Source organism: Nicotiana attenuata, unplaced genomic scaffold (genome assembly GCF_001879085.1).
Source record: "Nicotiana attenuata strain UT unplaced genomic scaffold, NIATTr2, whole genome shotgun sequence".
Classification (NCBI taxonomy): Eukaryota; Viridiplantae; Streptophyta; class Magnoliopsida; order Solanales; family Solanaceae; genus Nicotiana; species Nicotiana attenuata.
Window position 1 is genome coordinate 135,234 of NW_017670899.1, and position 18,976 is coordinate 154,209.

An 18,976-nucleotide genomic window follows, 5' to 3' on the forward strand; every position below is an offset into this window, starting at 1 on the left:
TCGGACGCGGTCGAACTACCGGTCGTGATGGTAGAAAATGCGGCCTCGTAGTTTGACCGGGGCCGAACTTTACGTGGCCCGAATCTTAATTCGAGTTGGGAGAACTTACTTGAATGGCGAGGGTGCCTATCCTGCGCTCCGATTTGTTGGAGGTCGGGCTTTGCTTTCACAGATGAAGGCGTTTGGCCTGAGTCTCGGTTCAACTGTGGTTGAACTTTGCTAAAGTTGAGGACGAAGGCGTCCATCTTTGCAGTTCGAGCGAGGTCGAGCTCGTTTGATTTAATGGCGAAGGCACATAGTCCGAGTCTTGGTTCAACCGTGGTTGGACTTTGTTAAATTTGGTGGCGAAGGCACATAGCTTGAGTCTCGGTTCAACCGTAGTTGAACTTTTTGGTGAAGGCACGTATCCTGAGTCCTGGTTCAACTGTAGTTGAACTTTTTTGGCGAAGGCGCATAGCCTGTCTTGGTTCAACTGTAGTTGAACTTTACTGGCGAAGGCGCATGGCCTGAGTCCCAGTTCAACTGTAGTTGAACTTTTTGGCGAAGGCGCATAGCCTGTCTTGGTTCAACCGTAGTTGAACTTTTTGGTGAAGGCACGTAGCCTGAGTCCCGGTTCAACCGTAGTTGAACTTGTTGGTGAAGGCGCATAGCCTGTCTTGGTTCAACTGTAGTTGAACTTGTTGGTGAAGGCGCATAGCCTGTCTTGGTTCAACTGTAGTTGAACTTTTTGGTGAAGGCACGTAGCCTGAGTCCCGGTTCAACCGTAGTTGAACTTTTTGGTGAAGGCGCATAGCCTATCTTGGTTCAACCGTAGTTGATCTTTTTGGTGAAGACGCATAGCCTATCTTGGTTCAACCGTAGTTGAACTTTGTCTATTTTGATGATGAAGGCACATAGCCTGAGTCCCGGTTCAACCGTAGTTGAACTTTTTGGCGAAGGCGCATAGCCTGTCTTGGTTCAACCGTAGTTGAACTTTTTGGTGAAGGCACGTAGCCTGAGTCCCGGTTCAACCGTAGTTGAACTTTTTGGTGAAGGCGCATAGCCTGTCTTGGTTCAACCGTAGTTGAACTTTTTGGTGAAGGCACGTAGCCTGAGTCCCGGTTCAACCGTAGTTGAACTTGTTGGTGAAGGCGCATAGCCTGTCTTGGTTCAACCGTAGTTGAACTTGTTGGTGAAGGCACGTAGCCTGAGTCCCGGTTCAACCGTAGTTGAACTTGTTGGTGAAGGCGCATAGCCTGTCTTGGTTCAACTGTAGTTGAACTTTTTGGTGAAGGCACGTAGCCTGAGTCCTGGTTCAACTGTAGTTGAACTTTTTTGCGAAGGCACATGGCCTGTCTTGGTTCAACTGTAGTTGAATTTTACTGGCGAAGGCGCATGGCCTGAGTCCCAGTTCAACTGTAGTTGAACTTGTTGGTGAAGGCGCATAGCCTGTCTTGGTTCAAACTGTAGTTGAACTTTTTGGCGAAGGCGCATAGCCTGTGGTTCAAACTGTAGTTGAACTTTTTGGCGAAGGCGCATAGCCTGTCTTGGTTCAACCGTAGTTGAACTTTTTGGTGAAGGCACGTAGCCTGAGTCCCGGTTCAACCGTAGTTGAACTTGTTGGTGAAGGCGCATAGCCTGTCTTGGTTCAACTGTAGTTGAACTTGTTGGTGAAGGCGCATAGCCTGTCTTGGTTCAACTGTAGTTGAACTTGTTGGTGAAGGCGCATGGCCTGAGTCCCGGTTCAACCGTAGTTGAACTCGTTGGTGAAGGCGCATAGCCTGTCTTGGTTCAACTGTAGTTGAACTTTTTGGCGAAGGCGCATAGCCTGTCTTGGTTCAACCGTAGTTGAACTTTTTGGTGAAGGCACGTAGCCTGAGTCCCGGTTCAACCGTAGTTGAATTTGTTGGTGAAGGCGCATAGCCTGAGTCCCAGTTCAACTGTTGTTGAACTTTGTCGATTTAGATGACGAAGGTACATAACCTGAGTCCCAGTTCAACTGTTGTTGAATTTGGTTGATTTTGACGGCGAAGGCTCGTAGCCTGAGTCCCATATTGTGGGTATTGAGTGCTGAAACTCGTTTTGGATTCGAGACCTTGAGCGGCTTATCCGTTGTCTTCCCAACCAGGGTATATAGGCTGTCCTGAGGCGACTCTCGGCTCGAGATATCTCCGTGCCGATTTCTGACCGGAGCTCGTGTGCCTTACAGAGACTTTCCCTTAGGAAGGGAGGGGGCCCCTTCTTCTTGTTTGCACTATCTGAGATTGGAGAGAGAGAGAGGACTTAGATCTTGATTTGAGATGTTCGAGTTTGGCGCTTCTTTCCTTTTGGTCCAGGGAAGAACTACGCGATTTTGCTAGGAAATCCCCACAGACGGCGCCAAATTGTTTGCTCAAAAGTTATTACATATCTTATGAGTATAAAACAATACAAATGAGTCACGGGAAAATCATAGCAAATCGTAATAATCCGTTGGACCAAACGAAAGAAACGAAAATAAGTACTCATGGTTAGGGGGAGAAACATTAGAAACCTTTATTGATAACATTTGTTTGGTCTGCCTCTCCATGGAGAGGTTCAGAGCCTTACAATGGTGTTCCTCTTGCCCATAATTTTGGGTATTGTTGTCCCTTTTTTCTCTCCCAATAGTGGTCACGAAGAAGCCCCCCCTTTCTAGGGTTCCCTCTCTTGGTATTTATAGCTGTGAGTTTCGTGAGCTGGCAATAAGTGGCCGTGACCACGTTGGGATCTCGCCTTTATGGTGGCGGATAGGCCATGGCCTTGTCGATCGAACCAGATGCGAGCTGAACATCGTCAACTCTGAATGGTCGTGCCACTAATTAATCATGAATTAACTTAAAACGGGATTAGCCTCGTTAATTATCGTGGGGTCGAATTCTGACCCATACAAGTTTGAATTTTGAAATTTTGGTTGTTATTTGGTTAAAGAAATTGGTTTCCTTAGTTTAAAAATGAAAAAGATACTGTTATATTTAAAAGGTAAAGAAAAATAAGAAAATACAGAAGATGAAAATATTGAGGCTGAAAGTTTAAAATTGAAGCTCAAAAAATTTAAGTATCTAATGCTGAAAAGCTTAAAACTGAAGCGATTAAACAATAAGAACAAATGTTGACTGGATTCGAACATGGGCGTCTGGACATAAAAATCCAGCAATTTACCGGTGGCACCAAGCTCATGTTTGCTAATCTGGGCGCCATCGACATATATCAGATCTCTTCTGTATATACACAGAAATATATAAGTTTCGGCCGAGGTTTGCGAGTAGCGTGGCACCCCATACTCCCTTAGTAGATCCGCCCTTGGGTAAGATATAAGACCATCTCTAACCCAACACTAATTTTGACACCAAACACCATTTTAGTGTAAGATTTGATGTTGTTTTGCTCCAACCCAACACCATTTCTTACACCATTTTGGTGTGTGAATAGTGTTACACCAAATTTAGTGTAACACTATTCATCAACACCATTACTACTCATCATTATTTTAATATTATCTTTATTATATAACACTTTTAATTTAACATATTATAATTTTGTAGTTAATTATAGTTTTTATATAATATCTTTAAAATATTAATTTTATATTTTAACTTTGGTGTATAACTTTTATAAATTAATTTTAATATATTTTATTTTTATATAAAATTGTAAGTTAATTTTATTATAAGTTATAATTGTATAAAAATATATAACCATCAAAAAAATAAAAATTGCAAAACTAAAATATAATATGTTGTTAATAAATAACACAATATTCATTGATTATGATAAAAACAAATATTTAATACAGTAGCGACTTACATAGATTAAATTGAAAATACATTAAATAACATAATGGGACTAGAAAATTACAACAATAATCTAGTACTCTGGAAGGCCGCTTCCAGATCCGCCAATATCAATAAAATATTGAGTGTATGGGATGAGGATTGTTGTGGTTGTGGCTGTTGAAATTGTTGACTTCTTTTATCTATAATTCGTTTTTGTTCTTGTCGAATAAATTCACGAATATTTGGATCATCAATAGAATCTAAATTCGACAATAAAATTTTATTTTCTTCTTTAAATTCTTTTAGCTTCAAAGCTCTATCTTTTATCTCCATATCTCGCTGCCTATCTTTTATCTCCATATCTCGCTGCCTGTCTGCACACGTGAGTTATTATTTAGCTGATGGTATATATCCAAAATGGTCTACTATTGTGCAAACTATTCGTGAGCCACGTTCTCAAAAGAAAAAATATTTCGCGATAAAACAAGAATCATGTCGAAGAGATGTTGAACGTGCATTCAGAGTTTTGCAATCTCGTTTTGTAATTATTGCAGGGCCGTCACGTTTTTGGAGGAAAGAAGTGCTCCATAATATATTAACTACATGTATTATACTGCACAACATGATAATCAAGGATGAACGTGATCTTAAGCACCAATTCAAGATGATTGGGAAGGTCCAACTCCAACAGTAGAAATGGTAGTAGATGAAAATTACCGATTTGAACAATTTTTAGCTTGGCACAAAAAAATTAAGGACAAAGATGCTCATTTTGCACTTCCTAATGCATTAATAGAGCATTTATGGGAGCAACATACTAATCTTGTAAGTTGAATATTTATGTAAAAATTAAACTAAATTTTACCATAATGTAATATTTATTTAATTATATCTTATCAATGATTTCATTTTTATTTGAATTATACATTAATATGTATAATGTATAGTATTTGCATATAATTTATATTATTTAAAAATTAAAGGTATAAAATAATTTTGTATTTTATGGTTATATAAGAAAGAAATATGAATTATATGGGATAAATATGTAAAAAAGAAAAAAGAAAATAATATAATATAGAAGAGAGAGAAGAATATAAAAAGAATTTTTTTTTTGGTGTAAAAAATAGTATAATGGGCCGGAGTTACTTTGCACCATTTTGGTGTAAAAAATGGTGCAAGGTTGGAGATGCCCTAAAAGGCATTCATGATGCGAGTATTCTGCTAAATTAGTGTGTCCCAAAAGGCTTTTAGTGTTTAAGGTGCTAAGTGATTTAAATTAATCATTTTGAAAGTATACACGTATACATATACAAGATTTATACCAAAATTTACGGGGTCCGATAATACCTGAATATACATAGGTCCACCTTAATCATTGATTATTTTTTTAAATTAGTAAATTGGAATAGAAATGGTTCATATAACTAACTGTATTACATATATTATAACGTTAATTTACCTATGCTCAAAGAACAGTGAATACACTATCAAAGTTGAATTTTTTTTTTCTGGTCAAAGCCGATTATTAATTTCCCTGTTTCTGCAATTTATTTTTCTACCAATTACTAGTCCTAACTTTCTTAGGGAAAAAAAAAAAAAAACTTTTTAGCCTTAGACATTGTACTAAGCAAAATATCAATGTTACTGCTAAACGACTATGGTATTAAACTGTAAGGTAAATTTTTTTGTTTTTATGCATGTAAGTATTATGATGTCAATGCAATTAAACATGTTAATATGGTTGGACGAGTGCTTATCGAAGTTAAAAGAGAAAAAGAAAAAAGAAGAAGAGGAAAATCCGTGCTTATTTATTTATTTATTTAATTAAATTATGACAAGAGAAAGAAAAAAGAAAAATTTCCACATCAACTGTCCCTAAGCTCTCTTCAGTCTTCTGGGTTTTCTCCATTTTCACCTGTTTGAGATTTGAACTGGTAATTCTTGCTATTTTGTGTTTGTTTTGCTGCAATATTTTTGTTTCAATTGTTATTTCCCCATCCGATGTTGATTATGATGTGTATTTATATCCATGGTCTGAAGCTTATTGGGGAAACAGCCCATTACATTTTTACCATAATTTAATGGTGTTTGTCTGTGTAAATTTTGGTTAATCAAGTTAAAGTTATGATATTTCTTATTAATACTGCTGAATTCTACACAAAGCAGCTTGTTCTACCTTAATTAGAAACATATTACAATTGAGGACGTTTAGGGTTTACAATCTCTAGTTTTATTTTAGAAGAATTTTGAGTATAAAATTGTGGTCTAGTCTTATCCTTAAAGTTGGTTTTAGAAGAATGAGTACTATCCCCTAAATATGTGGTAGCTAAGGATTTGTGTCAGAGATGCTACAAATGATGCAACTTCTTGTTATTTTGTAAATTTTTAGCTATAACGCGAGCTTGAGGCATACTAATTGTTGTTGCTTAACCATAATGCGAATATACAGATCACTTTGTGACCCTCACAAGCATTCTTAATCCACCCGTATGCAGAGTTTTGAGATAAAGAATGATTTATATGAAGCTATAAGACGGAAAAAATTTATCCAACGAAAATAAAACAACAATTTTGCAGGTATTGAATGAAAACAAAATGTTAAAACATGTAAGGCAGATCCCCTCTTATGACACCACTATCTATAACTTCTCTAGAGTCAAGACGCTAGCCTTAAAAATGTTCTTTGATTGAATCTTTTGCATTTTTCCATTTCTGCAGCTAAGACAGAACTCAAACGAGCAATGCAAATCTGAATAAAAGCAGTTCATAACATGCAGACCTATCTCTTCTTGGCTCCCACTTCCATTGATAAAGGTGGTAGCTCAAACCAGAACTTATCTTTTGGACCATGGGCGTGGCCTAGCAAGCGCGTAGGTATTTTTCAGCATCGTGCCCGGATTTCAGCATCTGCTATCGGTGGTGGCCTGCAGAACCACTATACCGTGCTTGGTGTGCCACACAGTGCTTCTCCTGCTGATATAAAAAAGGCATATCGTCTTCTTGCTCTCAAGGTACTATCATGTCTCTTTAGGATACATGTTTTATGAGATAATATGAGGATTAAAGAAGGTATTTTAGGTAGTTATTGGATATTACAATGCAATTGAACCTTGATTTTTATTGATACATGACTAGCAATTTTTGTTACTTTATTTAATTTACTTCATTGTAATGACATTGATTAGTTACCGAATGAAACAATGGAAAGAAAAAGAATGTAATTCATGTTTCATTCTAGTTCCACCTTTTAGAAAGAATTGTAATTCTAAAGCAACTGTGAGTAAGAATTTCAGATATGACTGGTTCAAACTTTTATTGGGTTTGCATTATCTTTATGAGCAACTGCAGAAAGAGAAGTATCTTAATAAACAATGCTGAAGAGTTTACTTATAATACATGCTCTGCTTCTTTATGTTAAAGGAAATTGTTTGGGACTGAGACAGATAGTAGGATGTGAGTAAGTTACTTCCCAACCAATTATAGAAACAATAGGAGGAAAAGAACAGCATTTCACCTCAACCAATTCTTGTCCCTCTTTTCCTTCTTCCAAGCAGAGTTTGCCATTGACAAACTTTCCTATGAGATGTTATTGTGGTTGCAACTTTTGCTTTGTCTTGCCACTCTGTCAAAATATCATTTCAAGTATGCGAAGCTATGGAATATTTGGTTCAGGGTAAGAAAGCATGGATAACTATATTTCATGCCCGTGGTATATGTAGTTCGCCTTCTTGTCTCAAACTTCTGTTGACATAGACAGGGGAAGCCTTCTTGTATGGTTACTGGTTAATGCTGTTCTCAAGTGCAATGTTCTTATCTAAAAGCTTTGAACTTTTGCTTATAAAGAAGTGTGCATGTTTCTTTCCAAACAATGTGAAGCTATGTTGCTCGGACTGGGATGCGAGTATCCGATATGGTGCTGATCTAGAGGTCAGATTCTTCGTCACATAAATTTTAGATTCAGGGGTATGGATCCGAGTGCGGATACGCTTGCTGGGATACGACCAATAAATGTATATATTTTGATTAGTTAAAGTTACTAAAACTAATAAAACTTTTTTTTTTTGTTTGAACGATAGGAAGCAAATATATTAATACGTAAAAGCTTACACCGAAGTTACATAGTCCCGAAGGACATTACTATTGTTTAAAGTTACTAAACTATTACAAACACTGGTACTTAGTTGCTTAATACCAAAACAAAAGCCTTGCATGTCCTTTTCCAAAGTGGCTTCAACAAAAAGAGGTGGGGAAGCAAGGTGGTAGCAATTATCTGGCTTGAAATTCTTGACTGCTTCCTTAGCTAGGCAATCTGCAACTGCATTCCCTTCCCTAAAATTGTGCCTGATCACCGGGGATTTCAGTTGGCGCATTAATGATCTGCAGTTAAGTAAACATGCATTAGTACTATCATTTTCTTCAGTAAGCATCTTTATTATATCCGTCGAGGCTAATTCAATTTCTATAGCAGCAATTGGCATCTCCACAGCTAATTTTAAGCCTTGCTCCAATGCTAATAGTTCTGCCGGCACGGAGCAAAATGTGTAACAAGATTTTGTGAAGCCCATGATCCAATTACCAGAGCTATTTCTGAAAACTCCTCCTAAACCTGCATGAAGCTTTTCTTTCGAGAATGCCCCATCAATGTTAAGCTTAATCTTGTTTGGAGGAGGTCTTGCCCATTGAATTTTAATCTTAACAGAAGAATTTTGTATGGGATTTTTTTCAGTAAAGAAGAGATATTCCCATATTTAATGGAAAACCTGTCTAGGGTTAATGTCCATATCCAAATTGTTTATGTTATTGTTATTTCTATTCTTCCAAAGATTCCAAATTGAAAAAGGGAGGATACATTTCCAAGTATAATGCTGATGATTGACTTGATGAGCATTCTTTAAATTAGCTAACCAATTTGATTGATCATTATTTTGGTTGATTCTTAGATCAATACTGGACCAATAACGGTTAGCTATAGGGCATAAGAGAAAAATGTGAGCGGCATCCTCAGGTCCTTCTTTGCACATAGGGCAAATAGGATCAATATTGATACCAATATAATGAAGGTAAGATCTACAAGGTATTTTTTTGTGCATGCATTGCCAAATAAAGAACTTGATTTTATTAGGACAAGGAGATCCCAAATCCAATTAAAATCAGGCTCTTTATCCTGTGTCACCAAGTGACTATCCTCTAAAAGTTTGTAGCAGGACTTGGAAGAAAATATGCCATTACTATTCGAATCCCAGGACATTAGATCCTTACTCATTGAACCTAACGGCATAGGAGTAGCCTTGATTTTATTAATTAGGGAAGGGGGTAGGTCAAAAGAGATATTTGACATATCCCATTGATCATTAGAAATCAAGTGATTAAGAGAGATTAAGTAGTCAGATTTATTTAGAGGGCCTTCTATACTATTTTTAAGGCTTGGAGCATTATGAATCCATCTACTTGACCAAATGTCAAGATTTGAATTGTTGCTCGGATGCCACAAAATTCCTTTGGTAAGTATTGTATACCCTTTTAGAAGGGCTGCCCAGATGAAGGAGCATTTTTGAGTTGTTTTTTTATGGGCATATTTACTAGCAATTAGTTGAGCCCAAGGGTAACTAGGAAAATTTATAAGGCGCCAGCAGGCTAGTAAGGAGAACACAGTTTTTTTGCAAAGAAGTATGAATTCCTAGACCCCCTTCAGATTTCTGCTTAGTGTCTGTTTTTCAATTCACCAAATGGATTTTCCTCTTAGTATTAGTGGTTCCCCATATGAAATCCCTTCTTTTTTTTGATTTGCACCGGGTGTCCGAGTCTCTTAGAGCCCCGACTAATCCGGGGGGTGCACAAGCCCTCGGCAAGGAGTTTCCCGCAAGTGAACCACGGTTAATTCAGGTTTTACCCAGTCCGATGGCCCTCAGAAATTATTTGCACCCAGTGGGTTTCGAACTTGAGACCTTGAAAGGGAGCAAACCCTAAGGCTCAAGTCAATTGCCACCAGGCCAACCCCTGAGGGTTATATGAAATCCCTTTGAATCTTATCAATCTGATTTAACACTTTTTTAGGGAGCATAGTATATTGCATAACATGAGAAGGCATAGCATTCAGAGTTGAGGATGCTAAAGTGGTTCTTTCCGCAATATTAAGAAGATTAGTTTTCCAAAGGGAGAGTTTAGCACGCATTTTATCAATGACAAACTGAAAATCCTTGGGCTTTGGTTTGTGATTTAGCATTGGAAATCCAAGATATTTTCCAAACTCAAAACTAGCCCTTGTGTTAAATAGACTAGCTAAATGGCTTGAAATGTCTCGTGGACATTTTTTGGAGAACACAATCCTAGACTTAGAGTAGTTTATGGACAGCCCAGTTTCTTCCATAAACAAATTAAGGCATTGATTTATACAATTACCCGTCTTATGATTAGCTTTACCCATTAAGGTTAAATCGTCAGCAAAGAAGAGATGTGAAAAATGAGGACCCTTTGGGGTAATTTTTATAGGGTCCCACATCACAGTATCCACTTGATTATCGATTAATCTAGACATAAGCTCCATACATAGGGTAAAAATGTAGGGTGACATGGGATCACCTTGACGGATTCCTCTACTTGGGCTAAAAAAATTTGTCTTGGTTCCGTTGACAAGGATACTAATACTACTAGTGCATAATAAGGTTAGAGATTTTAGGAGGAAAGTGAAAGAAAACAAGAGTTTTATGGATAAAATCCCATTCTATCTTATCGAAAGCCTTTTGGAGGTCAATTTTTAATAACAAGATGCGGGAAGCGAGGCTCAGATGGTTCGGGCACGTGCAGAGGAGAAGCCTCGATGCACCGGTGAGGAGGTGTGAGAGGTTAGCCGTGGTGGGTACGGGAAGAGGTAGAGGGAGACCTAAGAAGTATTGGGGAGAGGTGATCAGGCAGGACATGGCACGACTGCACATTTCCGAAGACATGGCCCTTGATAGGAAGGCCTGGAGGTCACGCATTAGGGTTGTAGGATAGGGGTAGTAAAGCTTTCCTTACTTCATTCCGGGGTGAGGCGGGGTTGGATTAGGGTTGGTCTTAGATGGCTTGCAGTTTATGTTGGACCCACACTATTCTTGTTGTTTGTCTTAGCCCCGGGCCTTAGATTAGGGTTACTGTTATTGCATGTCATTCATCTTTCGGTTTTTATGTTTCTGTTATTATTACAATTTCCACTGGAGTTACTAATGATTTCTCTCCTCTTGTTTTTTTCTTACTTTATTTTTGTCTTTCTGAGCCGAGGGTCTATCAGAAACAGCCTCTCTGCCCCTATCGGGGCAGGGGTAAGGTCTGCGTACACATTACCCTCCCCAGACCCCACTATGTGGGACTTTACTGGGTAGTTGTTATTTTGTACACCGTATTACAGAGCCCAATAGGTCTAAATTTTTTTAGATCATTGGCATTGTCAATTTTTGGAATGAGGCATAAGTAAGTATCATTAATACCCTTAGAGAGAGATTGTGATTCAAAGGCCTCTTGGCAAAATTTTATGACCGACTCACCAACTATATTCCAATACTTCTGATAAAAGAAAGGTTGAATACCGTCCGGACCCGGGGCTTTAAAAGGTTTGAACGAAAAAATAGCTTTCCTAACTTCTTCCTTAGTAACAGGATTATCAAGAGTGATTAGGTCAATATTCCCACTAGAGTCACAATGGTTTTTGAAACAAGTCATTTTACTAAAGGTTTTAGAAGTCTTGTAGGAATTGCTAAAATGATTGTAAGTGTGTTCTAGTATGGATTTAGCATCAGTTATCCAATTGCCATTTTCATCTTTGAAATACAAGATAGAGTTAACACGTTTTCTATTGGTAGCCATGCTATAGAAGAAACGAGTGTTGGCGTCACCTTCATTACACCAACTAATTCTTGAACAGAGCTTCCAAAAATCTTCTTCCATTTTTAATAGGCCATTATACTCTTGTTGAAGAATAGTTTCCAAATTCATTAAAAACAGACTAGTTTGATACTTAGGAGAATTCTGAATTCCATCTAGGCGTGCCAACAAAATTTTTCTTTTTAAAGATATCCCCAAAGGTATCATTTTTCCAAGGAATGATTTTTTCTTTGAAGATCCGAGGAGCCTTAGGGAGATCATTAGTTTGCCAACTAGACCTAACTATATTAATAAAATCCGGATGTCTTCACCATATAGATTCAAGTCTAAAAGGTTTTCCATTATGGAATCTATTGTTGGGAACTAGTTGAAGTAGTAAGGGGTTATGGTCAGAGTGTGTTTTTGGAAGATGGATAACCATGGCTTTTGTAAATAGACTTGTCCAAGAATCATTAACGAAAATTCTATCTAAGCGTTCCATAATTAATTTATTAGATTTCCTACTGTTGTTAGACCATGTGTACTTATAACCTGTAAAACCTAGATCAAAAAGGTTGCAATGGTTAACACTAGACCATAAACGGGAACTACGTCTACTGTTAATTCTCCTACCCCTAAACTTATCATCCGTGCTAAAAGTATCATTAAAATCCCCACCCAAGAGCCAAGGACCTTTGTAATTCTCATAAATTCCTTCAATATTACTCCAAAGTTCATTTGTACTAGCTACTTTAGTACTAGCATAAATAGATGAAAAAAGCCAAGAAAAATTTGATGGACGTACCTCAATATTAGCATGAATCTCTTGGTTCCTTCTCACAAAGTCTTTCACTGTAACCACATCTGATTTCCAAAGGATGACCATTCCTTCAGATTGTCCCTCAGCTGGGACTTCAATCATTTGTGTGAATGGAAAATCATTAAGGAGAGAAACATGGTTTTCTATGCGAGTCTCTAGTAGAGTCACAACACTAGGTTTATGCGTATCGATCATTTCTCTAAAGTTTACCCTAAAAGCATCGTTATTACCACCCCTCATGTTCCAGATGATAAAGTTAACAGGGTAAGGCATCATATCAAGGAGATTAGGGTTGTGCATGCTACCATTGTTCCTCATTCCCTGTGGAGGGGGAGTTGGGTTCCTCCTTATCGAAGGCACCAAGATCATTGCATGGCTCCCCACAGTAGGGTCCTGTGGAGGCCTGACATCCATCGAGAATTTGTAAAGACTTGGGGGACAACTGAGAACATATCTCTTCTTGCGCATTTCCCTGAATAGATATACCTTTACATCGTTTAAACTTGAAAACTCTAGGATTTGGTCGGACCCCAGCAAGTTCAACTCCTCTGCATCCTCTATTGGTTGGTCTTCTGGTTCTGGTTGATTGGGAGGAGCTTGTTGTTGTTGTGGCGCATTGTTTTGATCTAGTGGATCGTTTGGTTGGGGATTGTTTGCATGTGGAGGAATTTGCATTTGATTGGCCATCTGAGTCGTTGCATGGGTGTTTGGCATGGACCATGGCATGAATATTGGATTCATGTTCGAGATCTCCCCCGGTGGAAAGAATGGGAGATCCATTTGCATGTTCCGAGTTTGGATTGGGTTGAAGTGGGGTGGAAGGTTCCATTGGTTTCTCATAGTTTGGGCTAGGTTTGAGTTCATCGATGGAGCTAGGGGATGAAGTATGTTGTTCAACCAAACGTGATTGAAGTAGTTGCTCATCGCCATGTGCATCCCTTCCGATACTAGATGGGCAAGGAAATGAGAATTTTGAAGAACTATCACTGTTTCCTGTCCATCCAATATCATGTTGAATGATATTGCATGCCCCATCAATGCTTGCTCTATCCAGGAGAGGGGCTGATGATCTTGAGGTAGGGGTGGTTGAACAAAGTAGATTTGGTGGTTTGTTTGGGCTGCCTGAGGGATTGGAGGGTTGGCCATTGTATGGGCTCGTTGGTGCCTTAAGATTTGGACTAGACGATAACGCCTTCTTTGGGATACTGGTATTCTGGGCATAGTTACTACTAGAGGGATGGTTTATATTATGGGAAGTGTAAGAGTTTTCTAAGGGGATGACTATGGGTTCTAGTGCTCTAGGGGGTTGATACTTATTACCTCTAGTTGCATGCTTTGGGGGTTGCTTGAGCCGGTTGTATTAGTAAGATTTGGAGAAGATTTTGTCCCTGTAACGTGTATGGTTTCTTTAACCATTTGTTGGCCAACCGGAGAGTCTTGGGACAGGTGTTGATTGAGTATTTTATTTCCCATGCAAGCATTAGCTAGGCTTGCAGTATGATTTAGTAGGATCATTAGGGATTAGGGTGTCATTAGGAGTTATTGGAAGCGTGTGAGGATTGCTAACCTGGTTAGTTAGGGTAGTAGGCACATAATTAGTGCCATGCATGTTGTTTAATTGGTCTTTAGTCGAGCTTGCCACGTGGCAATTAGAGTTGAGGGGTGGGTCCACGTCCAATACCATACAATCTTGATTAGGCGGATTAACCAAGGCTTGGAACTTGTTTCCAGTAGTGGAGGAAAATAGTGGGCTAGTATTTCTTGCAATGTAAATCTTAGACGAATTCCTATTGGGATATTTAAAAGACATTTGTTTATCAATGGATTTATCATTTAATGAGATAGAAGGAGTACCTGACAAAGATTTGCTTTGCTCTTTAGGATTACCTGAATTGTTCTTGTGATTGGCCTTCTTTTTTGTTGGGAAGCTCACCGTCTGCCACACTTCTTCCTTAGTGTGATGAAGTAGATCTCCATTAACTCCTTGAACTGCTGCTTTGTGGTCCTTGGATTGGTTGACAGTAGGGTCCAAAGCAGTTGGAGAAGAGACATTCAAAACTATTTTATACTGACATTTGGATTGAACATGCCCAAGCCTTCCACATTTAACACAGAGAAGATTCCCATCTTCATAGCGTATAGTTTGTTTGTGTGATCCAATGTAGATAGAATGGGTTACTGGGACATCCAAAAGCAACTCAACACATAATCTGGCATATCTTCCTCTAAGAGTTAAGGAAGTGCATGCATCAATTTTTAAAAGTTTGTCAATTTTGTTACAATCTTTTGTAAGATTAAACCATCATAAAATTCCGTTGGTAATTGAGGAAGTCGAATCCATACTTCAGTTTTTGATAATTTTGCTTCCGATGCAAGAAAGTTTGGTTCCCATTTTTGGACCGATAGAAAGTGACCAAAGATGAACCAAGGACCCATATGTAGGGCTTTTTGCATAGCTTCCTCATTACTAAATTTAGTGATGTAGTAATCACACCCTAAATCTATCAAAGGGAAGTTTTCTTTTGTTTTCCACAATTCATGTAATTTTCTTTTGAGTAAGTGGTGTTGGATTCTTCTCCCTTGTAGCTTAACTATAGTCGAGAATTTCCATGGTTGATATATTCGATGGTTAATTGTACTTGCTGGACTTTTGATGAGCATATGGGATCTTGTTTCCCAATATCTTGAGAATTAGATGGAGCATGGATATTTTTATCAATAATCATATTGATTAAAGTTTCTTGTTCACCTTGTACTAACTTATCCTTAAAGCTAACAATTGGCAATTTGGATTGATCAGGAGATTGATTGATAATGATGTCTGGGGGTTTAGGAGGAGGAATTTGATGAACTTGATCCAAGTCCATTTTGGATAGTGCTTTGGATGAGTGAGAGAATAGTTACAGAAGTCTGCTAAACTCGAACATTGTCAAAACTAATAAAACTATATTCTTTATAAACACCTAATATTTTATTCATAAGATATCTCGCGTAATAGAAAAACATTCTATTGATAAGTATCTTGTGGAAGAGCCTGATCACTGAATACATCTTTTGATACTCCAAAATACCCTTATTATTTGCTGCCACCAAATTAAATTTAAAGAGTTTTTTGGAAATTGATCAAAATTCCACCATTTCATCTCTAAAAAATTAAACCCAACTTATTAGGACCCCTACCCGGACTTCTGCAAAACCACGAATCCCACCACCCCATTGCTTTTTCCGGCGACTGCTCATGCCTATTTCTTTCTCCGGCAAACTCCTCATCTCCATTTCAATGAATAAAATTCAAGAAGCAAGATTCATTCATCAAGCATTATCAAAGAATTTACACAAGCACATCATTCCATCGTAGTTCTAATTTTTCACCATTTCCTGTGGAACAGTAAACCTAGAGAAGATCTTCTCTATACAGTCATAATTTGGGCGAAGCTTGAAAAAAGAAATATTTTCTCAAAAACAGTAAGTTCTTGCACTCAATAACAAGATCATTCTAACCCCACTGAAACCTGACCTTGATGCCATTTTTTCGTTGCAATCTTAGCATCTTCTTTGGTCCTGGCTCGTCTGAGAAAGAAGAGAAAAAGATGTTGCCGGCGAATAAAATTAGGAGGGGAAATTCGCTGGAAAAGTGGGAGGGAAAGTGAGGACCCAGATGTGAAATTTCTTGGTAGTATAAAACTGTTGTGGAAAGACAATAAAGTCCTCAGTTGTAGGAAATGAAGTTGTGTTTGTAAGGGTATATTGGAGAATCAAAAGATGTATATAATGCTAACCTACAACAACCATGTAGTAAGTTAGCAAAAAATTTATATATATATATATATAACATAAACCCAAAAGTCAAACCAATTACCCAGTAGTCAAAGTACCCAAGGTAAGCTGACCAAATCTGGTATAGATCCCACACCAACATCCATGTCGTGTCGACACGGGTGCGGCAGGGCTTTTGAAGATTCCGCACAACATAGGTGTGAAGAAAATCCAGTTTCTTTTCCTGCATTCGTGATCTTAAAAATGCTTTGCATTAGATTATCTATGCTCTGTTACTGACTCTTATTCTATCAATTATTTGCACATCCTAAATGCAGTATCATCCTGATGTTAGCAAGGATTCAGGAGCTGAAGAGGTTTTCAAGAAAATCCATCTTGCATATGATGTGAGTCACTCCTTCGTGGTTTTTGGCATATCTATCTTTTATTTCTACAACTTAGAATTCATATCTTAAGCTGTTGTATATGCTAAGGCTGTCATCTAAACCTCTTGAGAGAGAGATGTGGTTTTGCGCCTTTGCCTTGGGTGTGTATCGGGGGATCGGAGTAGGAGTTGGGGGAAATGAAAGTGGAGGTAGTTTTTGGACTAATCTTCTTACATAGTGTTCCCGTTTGTACTTTTTGTAACTCTCTCTGTCTCTCTCTCTCTCTCTCACTCACACACGTACACACACACACATGTACACACTATTTCCAACCCTGCTGTCTCTTTCACGCGCACACACACACACACACTATTTCCAGCACCAGTTGTACTAATTTTTATTTCCTATGTTGATATGATCGACTCTTGGATGCAGCAGGAGATTGATATAGCAATTCTTGTTAAGGTAGTGTTTCACAATAGTTTCTGAGGTTCTCCTGATGCTAGGTAGTCCAAAGCATCCTAAGAAACAGCATTAAGAAGTTGTTTTTATCTAGTATATTGCAGAACAAATAATGGCTTCAGTTACTGGTTTATACGCATGGAGCTATCGTAGATCAACTGTTACTACTGAACTTTTCTCAGTCATTTTGCATTTCATTGCTTGAACTTGAAGGAGGAATACATGTTTCTTGGTTCATGATCTGGATATTAAGTTGGCCTCGAGGGTTGACTATTCTGTTAACTCTTTTTCCGGAAATGACTGCAAGAAAATACACCGCGTTATTGATGAATATGTTTGTCGAGAAGCCACCTAGTGGAAGTGTTGCACATCTTTGAGTGACTGCTCTCATATTCAATTCAAGCCTTGGAATGTATTGAACAGGGTTTGCCTAAGGCTTTTTACGGAACGTGTAACTAACATTGGAAGTTTGAAAGAGATCACTTTAGACCTGTGGGTTATAGGGTGCTGTCATAGAGCACCACAGAATTCTGCTCAGAGAAAATGCCAAGGTGTGTGTAAGGATACCTTCAAGGAGGGAACAAGTGCAGTTAAGGTATTCTGTTTGGTTGATAAATGGCTGTTTGTATGAATGAGACTGAAAAGAAAGGCTCATTTTGAAAAAATAAAAATAAAAACAGAGGATAACGAGGCAGATTAAGAAAGTCTTATATGGAAGATCAGAGCTGATGCTGAGCTTATATTATAGATTGAAGGGCTGATAGGAAGAGAATTGAGATTTAAGAAAAAGGAGGCCTTATAGTTTTTTGAACTGTTTTTGCTTCATAGTATGGTCTTTTTGGTAGATCTTTTCCCTTTTCTTTTAGTTCCCTTTATTTGATTGGTCTTCCGGATTTTTTCGGTTTTCAATAGGTTCGCCTTTTGAGCTTTTGGAACTTTGATGAAACTATGCCAGTGCATTACACCTTTTCTGATGCTAGTGATAAATTTTAGTTCATTATCAAAATTCCTTTTTGTTAAATTTTTAACATCACTGAGAAGTCTGTTTGGTTTTGGCAGGTATTATCCAATGAATCATCAAGAAATCAGTACGATCAGGCTCTTCGACATCAGGATAATAGTGACAGGCCTTTAGGGGGAGATTGGGAATACGAATATGAATATGACGATGTCATAAGAACCTATAGGTGGGCTGATCTGAGACGAAAAATGCGAAGAGAGAGATATTGGGAAAGGTATCAATATCATACAAGGGAAAACTTCTCCTCGTATTATGATAAAGATGAGGAGTCCGAGGAAGAAACTCCGGATGAAGAAAGAGGTCCATTTACGGAAGTGCTCAGATCTGCATTTCTCTCTTTATTATTAATGTACACTATAGGTATTCGTTTGTCTTTGACATTTAGTAGCCTCATGGCCTTGCTTGATCGAAAGTTGGACGCTGGATACAAGATTGGTTATCTACTTGCATGGATCTTGGGAGGCAGAGGTGGTATTTTACTTACATTATGCCTTTCGTTCGCTAGTTGGCTCTGTGGCAAAACCAGCAGTAGCGTAGTTGTATTGGTGGTAGTAGCCATGTGGGTCGGATCTAATGTTGCTAGGTATGCTCCACTCCCACAAGGCGCCATTCTTACTCTGTTATACATGTCAATCAAACTACAAGTTGATCTTAGCTAAAGTTTCTGCAACAAAGACGCCGCATTCTGGATATGCCAATCTTTCTGTCTGTAAATATGCCTCAGTTATGTTTCTTATAGTGTAGTCAATAGTAGTGGCTGAAACAGCCCTAGTATGAGTTGGTTCTTGAATGTAAATGCATAATGACAAAATTTAGTCATCTTTATCCAGCAGAACTGAAAGTTACTGTAGCTATTCTTCAAATTGCATTTTCCTTTTAAAAACTAGGATTTTAATTTACATAAAGGGATAGGGAAACC

General features: G+C 38.2%; 1 protein-coding gene across 2 annotated transcripts; it reads left to right on the plus strand.

Annotated features, from left to right (window-relative positions):
• Positions 1 to 5,379: 5,379 nt before the first annotated feature.
• LOC109244326 lies at positions 5,380 to 18,911 on the plus strand. Of its 2 annotated transcripts, none has more exons than XM_019411392.1 (4): positions 5,380 to 5,451; positions 6,495 to 6,787; positions 16,527 to 16,595; positions 18,096 to 18,911. In XM_019411392.1, the coding sequence occupies exons 2-4, from the start codon at positions 6,548 to 6,550 to the stop codon at positions 18,714 to 18,716; spliced, it is 930 nt and encodes a 309-aa protein (XP_019266937.1). In that variant the 5' UTR covers positions 5,380 to 5,451; positions 6,495 to 6,547; the 3' UTR covers positions 18,717 to 18,911. The 2 variants fall into 2 exon arrangements, with proteins under 2 accessions (XP_019266937.1, XP_019266936.1); XM_019411391.1 differs by lacking the exon at positions 5,380 to 5,451 and adding an exon at positions 5,580 to 5,710.
• The last annotated feature ends 65 nt before the right edge of the window (positions 18,912 to 18,976 follow it).

Coding starts and splice junctions, on each gene's coding strand:
- LOC109244326 (XM_019411392.1), top strand. CDS start 6,548: ATGCAGACCTATCTCTTCTTGGCTCCCACTTCCATTGATAAAGGTGGT. Junction 6,788..16,526: donor ATCGTCTTCTTGCTCTCAAG/GTACTATCATGT, acceptor TCCTAAATGCAG/TATCATCCTGATGTTAGCAA. Junction 16,596..18,095: donor AAATCCATCTTGCATATGAT/GTGAGTCACTCC, acceptor TGGTTTTGGCAG/GTATTATCCAATGAATCATC.